We start from the raw sequence: 16,931 nt of genomic DNA on the forward strand, positions 1-16,931 counted from the left end.
TCTTTGTCCTTAGGAATTATTTCAAAAATCTGAATAAATATGAACCTTAAAACACTGAAGGAGGATAGACAAATTTAAACTGTGACAAAAATTCAGGGAACAGCCAAACCCTGTAATTCCCAAGAGTTTTAAAAAAGTTAATTTTGCATTAGTATAGTATCTATAGTATAGATGATACAGCTTTGTACCAAGAGAAGTAGAGACACAAAGTTACAAAAACCTAGCACTTCCTACCTCCTAACAAATTACTGATCTATCTGCTAAAAGCTAGCATATTGATGGACTGCAGAATGCACTGCTACCTGAATTTAATTTCATTTCTATTCTCCAGAGCTAAGGATGCATCCTATTATTTCCTCTACCCAGCAAACCCCAAAACCAAAAGGGCTTTGTAAACACAGAAAATATAGTTCACAATCTCAACTGACTGCAGTCAACATTTGTCCTGCTGTACACATTGTGTCAAAGTGGCCCCTTGGTATCAAAGCAACCATTAGTATGCTAATATTCTTTGCCCTGACCCAGCATATATATTCTCAAGAGATCAGTACCTAATTTATTTTTCTATCTGGGTTCAGAAGATTGAGTGTTAGGAAATATATGTCACCTTGCATTAAAACTCTGCGCTTCTTTTTAAATCTAACTAAGGAATGTTTCATGAAGGACAAAATGACATCCTGCTAAGACACACATTGTCAGAAAGACATAAAAGATCATTTGCATACTGATCAGGATGCATTAAAAAAGTTTAAAAATCACACTGGCCACTTCAGAGACATGAAAACATGAAAAAATCAAAGGAATGGAAGATATCTTAGCATTTTTAATTAACAACTTAACCAAATTACAAATTTTCGATATGATAAGTAGTTCAGCAGCTGGCCTGGGACGGATCATACTTTGTTTTTATAAAATCCAGACAGATCTTTACAAATACAACTGTAATTTGTTAAAGGCTACTATGAACCTAGACTCGAGTGGTTTTGTTTTGTTCTTATCAAGTCCCTTCTGAAGGTTATGAAGTTTCAAAAATATCTTGCACAGAGTTCTACACCACAAGATAAACCATGGCCTCACCCTGAGGCAGTGCTCTCAAAGAGCTCAGAGGAGCTGTAACCCTGCTCTCAGAGGAGTGGGAAGGCCTCTGGAGTTGAAACCAACACCACACTTTTGACTCTCTAGACGGTCCCTCAGACACCTCAAGAGCTCTATTTGCTGTTCTTAGAACACTTTTCTTGGTTTATTTTTCTCCTTTTTTTGTTTATCCTGCAGTCAAACAGCTAAAGACAGCACAGTGGATGATGCTGTTCTATCCTAGTTCATTAACATAACTGTTTCTAAATTTCACCTAATTACTTCCAGGCAAGCTTGAATGGCAATGCAGTTCTGCAGATGTCACAGAATATAAATAGAAAGTAACAGGGGGCACAAATGGAAAGTGCTACATAATTGGATTTTTTTTCTACAGTAACTATGCGAAAGAAAATGCCAACCTTTATTTTAAGAATCTCAGATGAATTTGTGTATGTCAAGTCAAATAAATAAATTCTACTAGTAGAATGAGACACTTTTAATATTGAATAATTAACATGTAATTAGGTAACTTCCTTTTAAGCCATGTTCAATGCAATGGCAGCATCCCAACAACCAAAGAGGAATACCTCAGGGGATTAACAGTGCCTCTGTGCACCTTATTAAACACTTTAGAAACTAAAAAGTATATGGGTTATAATAAAATAACCTTTAAGCTTTGGCTTTTCAATGTGATTCCTATCTCCTCCTAGACACATTTATTTTCAGAGTATTTCCAATCTTGTATGCTGTCAATTGAAAGGTATTACGAAGTTTTTAAATGCTATGCCCCAAACCAATGACAACAGTTCTCACATTTTAGCAATGCATCACATCTACTTTTCATAGCTGAAGTTTTAAAAGATGATGATGATATATAAATTTGCCCGAATGACACCAACTGAAACATTGACCAAACAAAGGAGCTGATACTTCACCATCGCTACATTTTTGACAGTATTATTGCTGTTACAAGAAGTGAACAAAATCCAGAAATAAATATACTGCTGTGCTTCAATCTATAAGAAAACTAATAGGTAACAGAGTTTGTGTGAGAGGGGAATGAGTTCCTACAGATTTTGGTATGAAAGGTTTTTTTTTATTTTCAAACAGTAAAAACTGTTTTAAACTGAGTAGAAACCTTAATACTAATGTGGAAGACATAAAAGCAAGCAGCCAACCACACAAAAACTTACCAACATCCATGGCAGTTTCCATGAAGCTTTTCTGCCTCGAGGCAAATTCGGCCAACAGCTTCTGTTGCCTTTCTCTAGCCTTTTGTCGTCTATGTGAAAGAAGGGGTAAGAAGAAAAAATAAGCATACATAATGGAGCAAAGAAAAACCTTTTAAATGTCAAGCTGATTACAATTACCACCTGAAACAGTATCATTCCAAATTAAGGTTGATATAAAGGAATAATTTCCAAGCCTAAAAAAGGAATCTTTTGCTTTTCTAAAGCAGACTTTTTAAAGAAATTTGCATTACTTGTGTTGTTTGAATCTGCAAAAACAGAAAATCCTGTCCTAAAACATCCTTCAAGGGTGTTCACCAGAGGATCTTTCAATAGATTAGGTCATAACATCACAAGAAAAGGAACCCAAGACCTTAGTCTTGAACCTTTTTTATCTGTTACACATGGAGAACAAACAAGAGAGCAATGTTATTTGTACAAAAATGAGTACTTCTGTGAAAAACCAACATTTGCAATAATGCAATAATTAATAATATTAACAATAATAAAAGCCTACCTCACTCCCTTTTGATATCATGATGGCATGAGAAACAATTATGAATAATTTATTTTCTAGCTAAGCCTCCTCACAGCGGTTCCTTCTCCCCCACTTCCACCCAAGATACTGGTCACCAACAGCTTTTATACTGGGATTTAAAGAACCTTGAGATTGCATTCAGATTAAAAGCCCTTATCTCCCTGAAGCCAAGCTGACTTCACTAACGTTTCCTCATTGTTAATCAAAGCTCTGGATTTATAAAGGAAAAACATCAGAGACTTACTCTTATCTATCCTATTTAAACTGTATCAGTGACCTGTACAAGGCTGTATGACCAGCTATAAAACTCCCTGTATAAATATATACTGCAGTGGGTAGAGGAATACTGATGGGATGTAAAAAAAGAAAGACTACAGACATTAATTTTCTTTACTTTGACATGAGTTTACAAATAGAGGAAATGGGAGCGTAGAAGTGGGAGAACCAAACAAAAGCCCTACACAACTGCTCACCACACAGAAAATGCCCTCAGCTGAGGGGGTTTACAAAGCACCTCCCCAGTGCAGCTACAGAAGCTTTAGCAGAGCTACAAATTCTGTGCATCAGTTTACTGTGCACTTTTTCCACTGCTCAGAGATGATTCAGATAACTAATATGGGCTTTAAAAACATCACTTGGCATCTGATACCATGATGGGTGAGTCCTCTTTAGTCTCAAGCACTGTCTGATTATCAGTGTCCTGGCACAGGAACTGGCATGCACGGGCCCAAATCAGCTCACATATCATCCTGAGGTGACTTGCTTATAAGTCAAAGCTTCTAACTTGTTTTCTTAACGGCATCTGAAAGACCCAAATATCTCTGCACATTTATCTGCTACATTGTACAGTCACCATTTCTCAAAATAACTTCTATTTACAACATCACTAAGATACATTATTCTGAGGATCAGACCAGAACATTCATTAGACTTGATTTTATTTATTTTTCCCTGGAAATTTCTCAATAAACACCTTGACTAAAAGCAGAGTGACTGTAAATAGATGCATTTAATAAGAAGACATAAACAAACTCTGACAGATCCAGTACAGCTCAGTAATTTTCCATGATGGCCCATGGGAATATGACACTGAAACTGAAAAAATACTGCAAGCAGCTCAAGCTTGCTTCTAGCTCTGTACTTCAGTTTCTATGGCAACAATCCATTGCCTCAGTGATGCCATTATATGTTGAAGTAAGCTAAAAAAGGTGATTGCTTAACATTCTCAGTCTGCTCAGTCTTCACTGATACAAAACTGGAATTGAGGGGAAAATTTAAACAATCGAAACAGTAAAAATTGCAGCCCGGCTTTATGAACACTGTCACTCCATGGGTTTAGTCATTTCAGTTATAACATTGTCCTTCAAAAAACATCATGGGTCCACCAATACCATTATAAATTTGAGAAGAAGACAGTAATCACTCAGAACAACAAAAAATGGGAAACATTTATTTTTACTGTTGCTTTAACCCCCAAACTTAACTAAAAACTTAGCATGCCTCCCACAGATCCTTGAAAATATCACATCCTTTTACAGAGGGAAAGGAATGACCTTACCCTTTACTATATGAAAAGTTACTTGTTTCATCCATGTCCCTGCTTCTCCTGTAAATAAATCTAGCACTACTGAGTACCACATTAATGATTATGTGCCCAAGATATAGCTGTGTTTTATCTAAAGCAGCTATTCACTCTTTTTCTGATAAGCAATTTTACATGCTGAACCTTGACTATTTCTCTCATTAAATGAACTATTACAATTAATGTTGAAAACTAAACAATTAAATAAACACTACCAAGACAAAAATAATTTTACTTTGTAAAGTATGTAACATACAAATATATTAAATCTATTTTCCATATTCTTATGTCTAATTTTCCAGTGTAGGCCTTGGATGAAACAGAGAGATTATAATGAAAAATTTATTTTCAAACAAATAAAAATAGCAGAAATATAAAAGTAATCCAGAAACCAACCGAGTCAGATGACTGCACTTTTCTACTCAAATTTCTAGAACCATAACTACATATTCTGGTAACATAAACCCTTCAAAATACTGCATGAACATGTACTCAATTGTCTTCTTGTCCATTCCAGCCTGTGCTCTCTACTTAAACTACTGTGGTAAGTACTTTGACCTGAATTCCCCACTTTCTACTCACTTTCTCACTGTCCACTCCCTTCAAACCCCATGTTCCTGCCTTTTGCAGCAGCCAAGTGTCAGTCTCTTCCCACTCCAGCCACCTCTTCTTTGCAGCTGAGTCTATGACATCCCCCAAACATCAGTTTCTCTCATACCCTCCAGACATTTGCATTCCTATTCCACATTCTTCTTCTCCTACCAACTCTCAAGACCCCATTCCTCCCCACTGAGATTTTCGCTAAAATCTGGGTCTTTTAATTTGCTACTTTTCTCTGAGTATTTCTGTCCCAACAACCCAGTTCCCCATATAACTTTGTAACATCCCAGCTTGCCAGCTTGAGTCTTCCCATTATCAACTGATCACCTGCCCTGGCATCTTCTCTTTTTTCCACTGGTACACTGACCACAAGGTTCCTCCTTCCATCCCAGTTTCAACACTACCCCTGTCATTTCTAGCTTCCACCTCTTTGTCAGCTCTAGTTGCCATCCCCTAGCTAATTCCTCTTCCATAGGACTCTCACGCCAATACAACATTCGCTGAAAGCCACGAGAAACGGGGCCTCTGCATTCAGTTTCAACACTGCTAATAATCTGGGGACTTTCAAGATCCATTATTAAACCCAAACTCAAAACGGTCCAAACTTTAAAAAAAATAAAATAAAAATTCAGCCCTAAACAGATATCTGCCATGTGAGTTTTCACACCACATAGTTAAGAAAATACAAAGTTGTTTTTTTTTTTTTTTTAACAAGGATTACAAAAAAAATTAAAGTACTTTTAAAATTGAATGGGTCATGCAAGCAAAAAAAAAAAAAGGTAGAATTACTAAACCTATATATAGTAAACAAAACCCCAAAACAATTACGGTGTGATGTGTGCCTGTGAATGAAAAGACAATACAAATAAAAATTCTAACTTCCCTTCAGGTTAAGCCACGAAAACAAAGACAATCTTAATTCTACATCTTTGTATGTATGAGTTTTATAAATGGCAACATAAAGGGTGAGCATGTATAACACATGAAATTATTATTAAAACTTTCTAATTTAAAGATCTAAAAGAGCAAGGTACAAATTCTTCCTCAGTACCCATGTAAATAATGTATATGCAAATCAGATAAAGAGAACTGTAAAATTATGACTTAATCTTTTAATGTGTAATTCATACAAAATCCTAAAGATAAATCAATTGATGCACAACATACACTGTCCTACTGCCCCTTTATCTTGTTATTAATGTTACCTTTCTTCTTTATCCAAAGTTTTCTTCTCTGCAGAACTAATCTTTTTTGGTGGTACAGGAGGCGTCACCTTCCTGCAGATCTCCTCAATTATACGTTTATTCAATCTGCTCTGCACAGCAGCTTTCAGTAAAATTCTTTCTACTGCCGTCATTCCATCTCCATGAGAGTATCTTGGAATTTCTGGGTGGATTAAAACATCCACATCATCCAGCCATGGGGGATAGTAAGAGTTTTGTTTTCCTGAGAGTTTGTGATGCAATTTAATCAGCAAAGACAGTATGCTTTCTTTGACTTCTAGAATGGCTGTGGTTAACTGTGGAGTTGCACCAGGTGCTGACCACTTCATCGACGTTTTGGGCCGAACCACCTGATTTGCCTCGCTGGTGTTCCGATTGATGATCTCCTGAAATTTCTTTCTACGTTCTGCGACCAAACTGAACACTTGAGCTGTCCCTGAGTTCTTGGGAAAAAATTATCATGATTAATTTTCAAAAATGTAAGTATAAACAGCACACATTTCTAAAACTATGGAAAATATTTGACACTAGGAAGAAAAATAAACTGAAACTTAAAGATTCTTCACTCCCAAAATGTATTGAAAATTAGGATAGCAAAATACTAAACTTGCATATTGCATTTTTGTACAGGTCTGTTATATGCAAATACATAAAAAGCCAAGTACTAAAGGCAAATATCCATACCAAAGCAACTAACAACTGGTTTTACTCGAGTCTAACTTACAATTCTATTATCCAAATATTTCCTTAGTTTTTCTAGAATAGTAATAATTTCAGTATCTTTATGCGATTTAAATGCCTTTATTCAAGTCTACTGAGCACTGTTGCACAATGTAACTCATTATGACACACAGGTGAATACAGGTGACGCCACACATCCCCATGGGCATTGAGCATTTTATCTGGACTAATTAGGTAAGACCCAGAAGCCGCACACTCCTGTGAGCCAGCAGAACTTGCTATCCAGGGCATGTGAGCATGAGTGCAGTTACACTAATGACAGAGCCCATTTAGATCTACCTTGTACTACTCTTGCTTGCAGTACCAAATCAAGGATACATATACTGAGTCAACAGACCTTTCCTCAAGGTTTTGAACATGAAATTCAGCACTCTAACATCTTGCCCTCTCCTCCTCAGAAGGCTGGGCAATTAAGAGATGTCAAATATAAAAATAGGATTCTGACCATCACCTCACCTACCTTCTTTATGTTTTAATCTATCCTACTTTAGATTTTACGACATCTCCCTACTTTAGATTTTGTCTATTTTTCTGACACGAACATGCAAAAGAAATATCCATTGTATTTCACTACATCTGGCACACAGTAATCTGAAGTGCTGTATACAATAGATACAAAACCAACACTAACACAGAGATTCTATCATCTACTGGCTACAAATCTTTCAGGATCCCACCATTTACATATTCCTTTGTTTTCACAACAACAACAACAAATTGATATTAATCATTTCAAAAACACTTTCAATTACCTTGACTCAAAAAAGCTAGGACTATTCTACATTATTAAATGTTAGTAGTATCTTGGCAAGATCAAACAGGCCTAAACACAAAGCTCAAGCAGTAAGCTACCAACAGCATTTTATATTTGATAGGAAGCTTTTATTTCCAAATACATATTAAAAATGTAAAGGCATTTCATTGCTTAAAATTCTACCACCTAAGATTACCATCAAGAACATGAAAAAAGCATGAGCCCTGGCAATATGAATTAAAAGGAAATTCGGGAAAATTAGAAGATTCCACTGAATGTTAAGGTGAGCACAATTAAAGCACATTGCTAGTTAATCGCTTAGGAGAACAAACTGCACACAGATCTACCTCTCTCTGGAGGCTCTTCCGCCTTGAACTCTGGTAGATTGAGGACAAAAAAAGTCATTAAACACATTGTTTGGAAGGAGGCATAATTTGAATTAACTTCTATTTCTGCTATCAGTACATACAGGAAAAATAACCGAAGGAAAAAAATATCCTAAGGAATTCATAAAAACACTAACAAAAATGCCAACACAGGCAATAACTTAAACTAACCTAGATAATCTAGTGCTTGTATCTACTTACTTGTGATGAAGCTAAACCATCAGAACTTGTACTTGCAGGTGGTTCTCTCTTCACCTCAGGTGCAGTTTCTGGTACTCTTACTCGGACATAGTTAATGAAGTGACGCATGTTAGAAACCAAGTTACTACCTGGAAACCAACTATCATGGCAACGCTCCTGTCCACCTGCAGATTCCTAAAACAAATAAGAAAACTGTGGTATACTTTCTCTTAAGTACTAAAATAATTTTTGCTGCTTTTGTAACTGTATTACAGAGGCCATAATAACGCCTTGAGATATGAACAGTATGTTGAACATTATGTAGCTCAACAAAGCTAATATACCTCTTAAAAAATTTGTAAGTGATGTGAGGCCTGTGAGGACCACAGGTAAACACAGATAAATACATAGGTCTAAGTATTTTATATGAATATAATAAAATACAGCCAGCTAGCTGCTAGCTAGCGGAAGTAAAAGGAACTCCAGGGAGTAATCCAAAGCTGGACAGTCTAAGATTAACAGAAGAGATCAGAACTATACAGAAATCAGTCTCTGGAAAAAAATGTGGCAAATTCTTAGTCAAAAAGCAGTGCTGATCAGTTAAAAAACAATGGTATAAAGTGATGATATAAAAATAGAAGAGAATCTGGAATCACAAAAATAATGGCTCTTCAAATATCATTAAAAGTAGAATTCTGACTAATTCACATATTTTAGAAGATACAGATCTGCAGCAATAAAATGCTCGGTGATAACGGTTTCAGTTGAAAATGTAGAGCTTTTTAGACTCAATTTAATTTTTTTTTTCACAATTTCTAGTACTTATTCACAGAGTAGTAAAGATCTAATCAATCTGTGTTGTCAGACTACATATAAAGAAATTGCTGAACACAATTACAAGATACCATACTCTTTCTCACAACAGTATGTTTTTATTAGTTGTTCCCTATCTAAGTTAATAAAGATGTTTTATTCTAACTACTATGGTAAAATCTAATTTTAAAGAATACTGAAACATTAAAAAACTGTATTTTGTACATGGTATTCTGAAGAAAATGATGGTATTTATTCTTACCTCCTCATCTGATTCTTGTTCAGGAGAATTTTCCAACCCCAGCTCAATCAAATATAAAACCATGCAAAGCACATGCTCTGATAAATTCTGATGATCCATTAATATCTAGGTAGGAAAAGAGAAATGTCATAGAAGATTAAGACTTCAGTAGATGCAAACTTAAAAAAGAATGTTCTGGATAATATATTTTGAACTCTTCCATTTTTGTGGATTTTTTTTTTTTAAATTTTTTTTAATTACTTTGAGGTTTAAAAAAAAACTTAACCTTTGCTCATCACCACATAAGCAAAATTTGATATTATGTCTTTCCAGTCAAATAAACTTGTACCTGAAAACTATTACTAGTTCAAGCTGTGATTTACTTTAACACCAGAGTGACAGGTACAGTTGTACAGGCACCACTACTCCACTACTGCCAGTTACATGCAAAAAAGCTACTCCAGGCCTTCCCTTTTCATGTGATCACCAAAAGCCTCATGAGGTCCTAGTCCTGTAAGCAATGCCAGCATAACTGGGAATACCACAAAGGTTAACATCAATTTTGCAGCCACTTCACATAATCTTTTTTAGTTATAAATAATAAATGACCTTATCTTTATTAAATTAATAATTTCCCATATCTTTCTCCTAATACAGCTTTCAATGCATTGAGAGAAAGAACCAGTACTGCTAAAATTAAAAACCAGGACAACTTTCCTCTCGAGAATATTCTGAATTTAAGGAAAGAAAACGGCAAAAAAAGCAACTTACTAAAAAAGTGTGTGAGAAAATACATTTAAAATTTCATTGTAGACAGGCTACCATACAAATTAAGTGTTTTTAGAGCGTAGCCTAGTAAGGTTTTAAATATGACTTGGTTTTGAATGGATGAATTTTCTAAGTAGATAAAGCCATCAGAAACATCAGAGAGACAAAGTTCTTAAAAAAATAACTTTGTTTTACAATAGCTTTTCTAAAAAGTAACTGATAAGCTGATTTAATCAAACCAAACCAAATCTGAGATGATAGAAGTTATTTAATTAAAAAAGGGACTCAATATTCCGTTAATACGAAGATCACGTGTAATTGTACCACTTTCAAAAGCCATAGAAGCCAATACCAGAATCAAAAGTCATACTGACCAACGCTTCTGAAAAGTACCATCACCAAATACAGTTTACTGTTCTTCCACAGGAAGTTCCAAAAGCCAAGAGACATAATAAAGGCTGTCATGAATCGGCAAAATTTCACAAAGAGAGCAGTCATTATTTAAGGCAACCCACAGAATGAACCACTACTACTATTATTTTCCACCATCCATAAATCTGGTGGAAAAATATTTGGTATTCCAGCTAAAACAGCAACACAGTAATGTCTAAGATTCTCAAGATTCAAGCCCTCAAAGGTTCTTAATGGAATAAGAGAAAAGATGGCCAAAGAGGCCCAAGCAAGACAGTAAAAAATGAAACATTCCCTCCCTATATTCTCTATTTTTGCTCCATGTCAAAACATTATTTCATCTTCTACATAGTTCCAAGCTCTCATTTCCTTCACCAGCCTTCCTGTAGTACAACAGATAATTTCTATTCACCAGAAATTTAACAGTGAAACAAAATATGAGTTTTAGGTAAGTTGGGAGCCCTTAAAAGAGTACAAAATGAAAAGTCTGCCCAGGAAAAAAGGCTACTCAAACAAAGCAATTTTTATAGTTCCTCATCCGCCTCTGCAGCACACTGCTTTGAAAACACTTTCTAAATACAGATTTAAAGTTCATTTTCTGATGAATGGACTCTTCAAAAATGATGCGGTTCTCTTGAAGACAGCAGCTAACTATCACAGATAAAACCAAACACAGCTTAAAGGCACCAATTAGCCCTTAAAAACAGTTGTTATAACATTATCAAAAGCCAGAATGTATTTGGGAAATGATGTTAGCAACAACTGCAGTTACGAGACTTATTTGACATTGAGGATTTAAAACCATTAAAGTTGTGTATTTTTGAACAGGCACTGCTGATGCCTCAGGAGCCAAAGGAACACCACTCATGCCATTGTGCTCCCTGAAACCATCATGGAAGAACAATCTGAATGGCAACTCTGATGATTAATACAATGTTCCTCAAAGAAGAACAGGATCTTCCATGCACTTGGGTAGTGACTTAGTGTGTGCATATATGAAACAATCATTCATGAAATAACAAAAGTGGTAGGAAAAAAACTCATACTAGACTTGAAAAATAAACTCAAACCAAACCAAAAAATATTACATAAAATTAAACCTGACTAGTCCAAACAAACTTTAAAAATCATGCTTCTAAGAACTTCCGTAAAAAACGTGGAAGTAAACTGATGCACTTAATGAGAATCATGACTGTACCTTGTAAAGAAGTGTGAAAAGCACAATGTGCAGTGTTTTACAGTGCAAAAGCTTTATGAGACCTCTGTAACTTGGGTGTAGTGGTGTTCTCTTCTTGTAAGGAGGCCATGGGTTTCCAGGGAATTTGCCACTTTGCTTTAAGCTGTTGAAACAAATGTTAAATGATGTTGAACACTGCAATAATGTAGAAACCTGCCACTGCTACAGATAAACTTTGCTTTGTGTACCTAAAAGTAAATTAAATAAAAATAGATAAAGCTCCTTCAAGTAAGTTGTAGATGATTTTTAAACAATTATGGTTAAATTAATAATGGTTAAGTATTTAATCTGTTATGACATTCACTACTTTGTCTACGGCCCTTCAGATGTATTTTTAAACATTTATGGAAGAGTAACAGACTAAGATAACCAAAACTCTAATATTGCTTGTAAATTTATAGACTATATACTCAAGAACAAATCTGGGGCTTGAAAACACTGATAAAGTGATTAGCATTGCCAGATAGAAAACAAAAAAATTGTTGAATGAGCAACAGTATGATGTTGCATTTCTAAAAATGATCCAACTTACAATGCTGTGTATCTGTCCATTGCAGACTGCACATCTCTACGATAAACTGTTCGAAGTATTACCATGACAGGGTCAAATTCCTTATCCCAGACTTCAGCTGTTGTTTAAAAGAAATTATAAGTTAACATTCTCTTTAAAGACCTTACCACTTATTTTAGATTCTCTTCTTAACTAGCTTTAATTATGTCACTTCAATTATATAATTTTTCCTGTCAAACTACAGCAATTTATAATAATTCTTACTAATAATATTTTCTATACTAATAATTACCACTATATATTAAAATAGAATAATATTTTTTGCAAAATTTTGATTGGTTTCAAAACAAAAAAAACCACTCTATTAGGCAACCCAAAAACCATATTTTTCTGTATGCATCTTGTTTTGCTCTTTTTCATTTCCAAGTATATGTGAGAAAAGGCTTACATTATTTTTCACTTGGTACATGATAAACACAAGCCTCTTGAAAGCAGGGAGTAAAGACTGTGGAGTTGTTAGGAGGTAGGCTGTATTTTACCAGTAAGTGTAGTGAACAAAATTGCTGGAACAACACGATTTCTTGCTCAGTATCAAGAATGGTCAAGCTTTGCATCAAATAATATTTGGGATCAAAGTTTTACAATTATGCTTTTGTTTTATAACAAATATTTATGCATTGTTTCAGCATTAAAATATTAGTTACATCTGTTTAATTTAGTAGCTCTAAAGTTACATCCAGAGTGGCTGTTCAGAGCAATCACAAACAGAAAAGTCTGAACAGTCTACAAAAATATCCCATTTGATGGCCTTTTTATTTTCTATTTACAAGTTATTAAAAACCAAAATGATGCTCCAATCTAAAGCCAAATGAAGACATTAATTCTATGAATTGTTTTGAAGTGTTTAGCTCTCATAACACAAAAAAAAGGATGGCAAGATTCAATGACCCCAAAACGAGGAAGAAACCCAGTGGATACAGAATTTTAGCTCCACCAGCAGGCGTAACGCAACACATGTGCTTACAACATTCTTCCAAGTTTCCACAGGCAGAAATAAGCAGCTTTACCACACTTCTGGGATTAATATTCCCCAGGAAAATTAGGCAGAAAGACAAGTGTCTATACTCCTACCTAGAGGTCTATCCTCTATATATTAACCCCTGCTAAGGCTAACAATTCTACAGATATCCTCATAGACTGCTGAGGGAGAACACTTTCCAAAGTTTCCATTGTGTGAAATATCATTAAATTTAGCTTGTGAAAAAAAACCACATTTTTTTCTGGACATAATTTAGCACTGCAGTCTGAAACACACACACCAAGATTGTTTAGGTTGCTAATGCATAATGAGAAAAAGGACTGAGTGAGCCATACAGTGAATATCAGAAATGCACACACAGCTCATATTCAGCACACAAATCTACAGTGTGTAGAAAGAACTTGGCTCTGAAAGTTAATTTGGGTTGGTTTTGTGGGGTTTTTTTTCAAATTATGGTTAATGGAAGCAAAATCTAGGGATCTGTGAACATAAAGTTCAAATTTAGGGAAACAAGGGATTAGAGGATTAGAGGGAATTGATCTGATCATGACTTGCTTTAACTGTGACAGGCCAAGAACTACAATTCTTAAAAGCAATGGGTTTGAGAACCTATGTAGTCTTATGGAGAATATGACACTTAAGAGGGCAAAGAAAGCCATGTCAGCTTTTATTCCTGCAAAAGATTTTTCAGCTTTTATTACTTTAAGAAAAAGGGAATCTGTATAGTGTGATAAATCACTTCATTATTCAATACTATAGAAGACATACTTAAGACAGTTTACCTCTGGAATAAATTGTTTACCTAAGTTAAAAAAAACAACCTATATACAAAGTACTCCAGACACTGTATTCTAGAATTAGATTCCCTAAATATAAAGTGCTATAACTAAAAATAGTATAATCTATCTCTTTTTCCTTCATACTGTGTTATGAAAAAGACCAGCATGTAAAGAGCTCCAGAAACCAGACAGGACATAAGGAAATGTAGTTTATGTAACATTAAAATTAAGTTATTTTAGATACATGGGTGTTAAGCTGCTGAATTACACATCAAAGAACAGAGATGAATAAATACCCAAAACTTTGGTTTCACAAAATTACTTCATTAGTTGTTAATTTGTATAAAAAGCACTTTATTGACAATTTAATCTCCCAGTACAAAACCTGGCAAACAAGTTATCACAATACCAGTAGCTACATTAACCACCACTCCCCTCCAAATAATCATCAAAACCAAATGGATTCAAAATTTCCAGACTCCAGCCTTCCCAGTTCTCAAGGGAGGTATGTGAACTTCCTCAGGGAGGAAGGAGTTAATCCCTCTTCAGCTTTGCCATTAGCCTGAAGCACAACCAGAGCACATGGAGCATTTCAGATTTCCACAGGCTTATCTGCTCAGTGACAGGACACAGTAATGGAACACTGAGATCTTAAATTATTTCTCTCCTTTGATATACCAATGCTATGTTGAGACCAATTTAGATGACAAGCTGGTCAGGGAAAGAAACTTGTCATTTTTGCACTGTATGCATTGTAGAGTTACAGAACAATATTCTAGAACAAGGCTAGCCTGAACTTTTTCCTAGACCCTCGCTACTGACTGCAAAAAATGTTACAGGATACTAATACAGATAAGCAACATGAAATAATGAATTCTGTATCATGGTATCTTTAATAGTCAAAAGTTGGAGAAGTTCAAAGAAAGTATCTTTGCAATTGACATTTCACTAGTGCAAACAGTTCTAAACTCTACTAAATAGACATCATATTTATTTAAATCATTTGAGTAATTAAGTATGCAGATCAGTAAAATACAAATAAGATAATTTTTCATTCCTGTATTTTCCTTTGCTTTTTGAGGGTATCTGTTTAGTAGGAGAAGTTCATTTTCCCTCTAGATCAAAATCAATTTATTACAGACTACTAATGTCTTTAGCAATGCTGCTAAATATAAGCTATGGACAATAATGAAAAAATCAAGTTTTGTGGGGTTTTGGTGGCACTGGTAGGTTTGGCTTTTTCATGGGGAGGATTGGGTAGAGTTTCCAACACTGGTAGGCTGGGTTTGCTTTTTGGGTTTTTTAAGGAAGAAAACCCACTAAAACAAAACCAAACAAACCCTGGTTAGGCACCTTATCAATGAGTATGTTGCAAAAGAACACTGATTACCATACCTTTAGGTGTATACATTCCTTGCTGCATGGAACCTCCAGGTTCAAAAACAGGGGCTTTAAAGTCAGCAACTGCTGACAGGACTGATTCAAAGCTTAAGCTTCCTGGAATAATCCCGCTTTTAGGATTAGGGTTTTCTGGAATGTAATGCTTATGTTAAGGAAAGCAAAGTTAATTTAGTTGCAGAACACAGAATTTCACTTCCCTCTTGATATTTGCAGTCAGTCATTTCAGACCACATCTCAGCAGTGCGCTGTGCTTACCACAAGAGGTCTGTATGCTCCAGCTGCTAGGAACAGTAACTGTTACTGAAGAAAATCTAAGCCTCCTACCTAGGACATTAAAATTTTTTATGTAAGACTTGTTACATGTTTGGCTCAAACTGCTAGTACTTAATGACATATAAAAGCCACTGCCTGTAGTGTATATAAAGTTTCTGTTATTGCCTTTATTTACAAACATGTGGTCTCTCTTCATAGGGAGAATACTTTGCATTTACATCCAAACACAGAAAAAGCAAGCAAATAGTTCAGGATCCATAAACACAATAAATAATTCTGCATCTCGGATTCCATAGTTCTCATTTTTGGTAGCAATACTTAACTGACCTCCTGACATTACCCTAAAACACAAGCAGCACTTACAAGGAAGTGAACTTCTGCTTGGTGATTAGTGATTACTTATATAACTGATTTCCTTATTTTACATAGTTAAGTCATTCACTTAAGTGATTTGTTCTAAGTAATCGCTTATTTAACATATTTGACTGAGTTACTAGATCATATCATAATAGTAACTCTTATTATGCATTTGTTAGTCTCAATCTCATCCTTTCCTATCTTTGTATTCCTAATATTTTTGTTCAATGCCTATCCCAGGATTTCAAGCTCTTCTGTGCAACCACAACAAGCTATTTAATTAGTCTAACAGACTAAGAGTGATAGCAGGAAAACCTGCATATTTATAGTCAGCTGTCCAGGGACATGAACCCTGTGCCTGTGAAGAAGGACTCCTCCTTAAAGTTTGCTATTCTTTCCCCAAAACACATGCACTTCACTCTAATGTCAAAGCAACATGCAGGATTGCTATTATTTGCATTTTCAGCTATTGACAGCAAAAATCAATATAATGTAGAATGCCTTCTTTTTATATTGGCATAAACTTAGCAATTATCAAAGGCTCAAATTCAGGCACAGGTGATGTTTGGCTAAACTTCCATGATGTCATTAGAAAACACATGTTTTACCTCAAAACTAAAAGACTTCTAAAGACCAGTACAGCATTTTGTATCAAAACTAATTTAAACTATTAAAAAACACTGCATTTATTGTAAGAAAAACCAAAATTGGAGCAAATGCCTTTGCTAGTAAGTATATACAAACACACCTTCACACCATTTTTTAATTATGTAACCTAAAAACATGTTTAAGCC

General features: G+C 35.0%; 1 protein-coding gene across 9 annotated transcripts in view; it reads right to left on the bottom strand.

Moving 5' to 3' along the window:
- UBR3 (ubiquitin protein ligase E3 component n-recognin 3) overlaps positions 1-16,931 on the bottom strand; it is a 102,523-nt gene that overhangs the window by 46,629 nt on the left and 38,963 nt on the right. For 6 of the 9 annotated variants that reach the window (XM_086896723.1, XM_086896724.1, XM_086896722.1 and 3 more), the window contains exons 18-24: positions 15,502-15,643; positions 12,310-12,406; positions 11,739-11,880; positions 9,383-9,487; positions 8,329-8,502; positions 6,229-6,689; positions 2,268-2,356 (exon numbers count right to left, since the gene is read on the bottom strand). In XM_086896723.1, coding sequence (XP_086752849.1) covers positions 2,268-2,356; positions 6,229-6,689; positions 8,329-8,502; positions 9,383-9,487; positions 11,739-11,880; positions 12,310-12,406; positions 15,502-15,643 — 1,210 coding nt within the window. Of the gene's footprint in view, positions 1-2,267; positions 2,357-6,228; positions 6,690-8,088; positions 8,119-8,328; positions 8,503-9,382; positions 9,488-11,738; positions 11,881-12,309; positions 12,407-15,501; positions 15,644-16,931 lie in introns of all 9 variants that reach the window. The other 3 variants (XM_086896720.1, XM_086896719.1, XM_086896728.1) reach the window with 2 other exon arrangements.

The sequence above is a fragment of the Cyanistes caeruleus genome, chromosome 7 (genome assembly GCF_971803275.1).
Source record: "Cyanistes caeruleus chromosome 7, bCyaCae1.hap1.1, whole genome shotgun sequence".
Taxonomy (NCBI): domain Eukaryota; kingdom Metazoa; phylum Chordata; class Aves; order Passeriformes; family Paridae; genus Cyanistes; species Cyanistes caeruleus.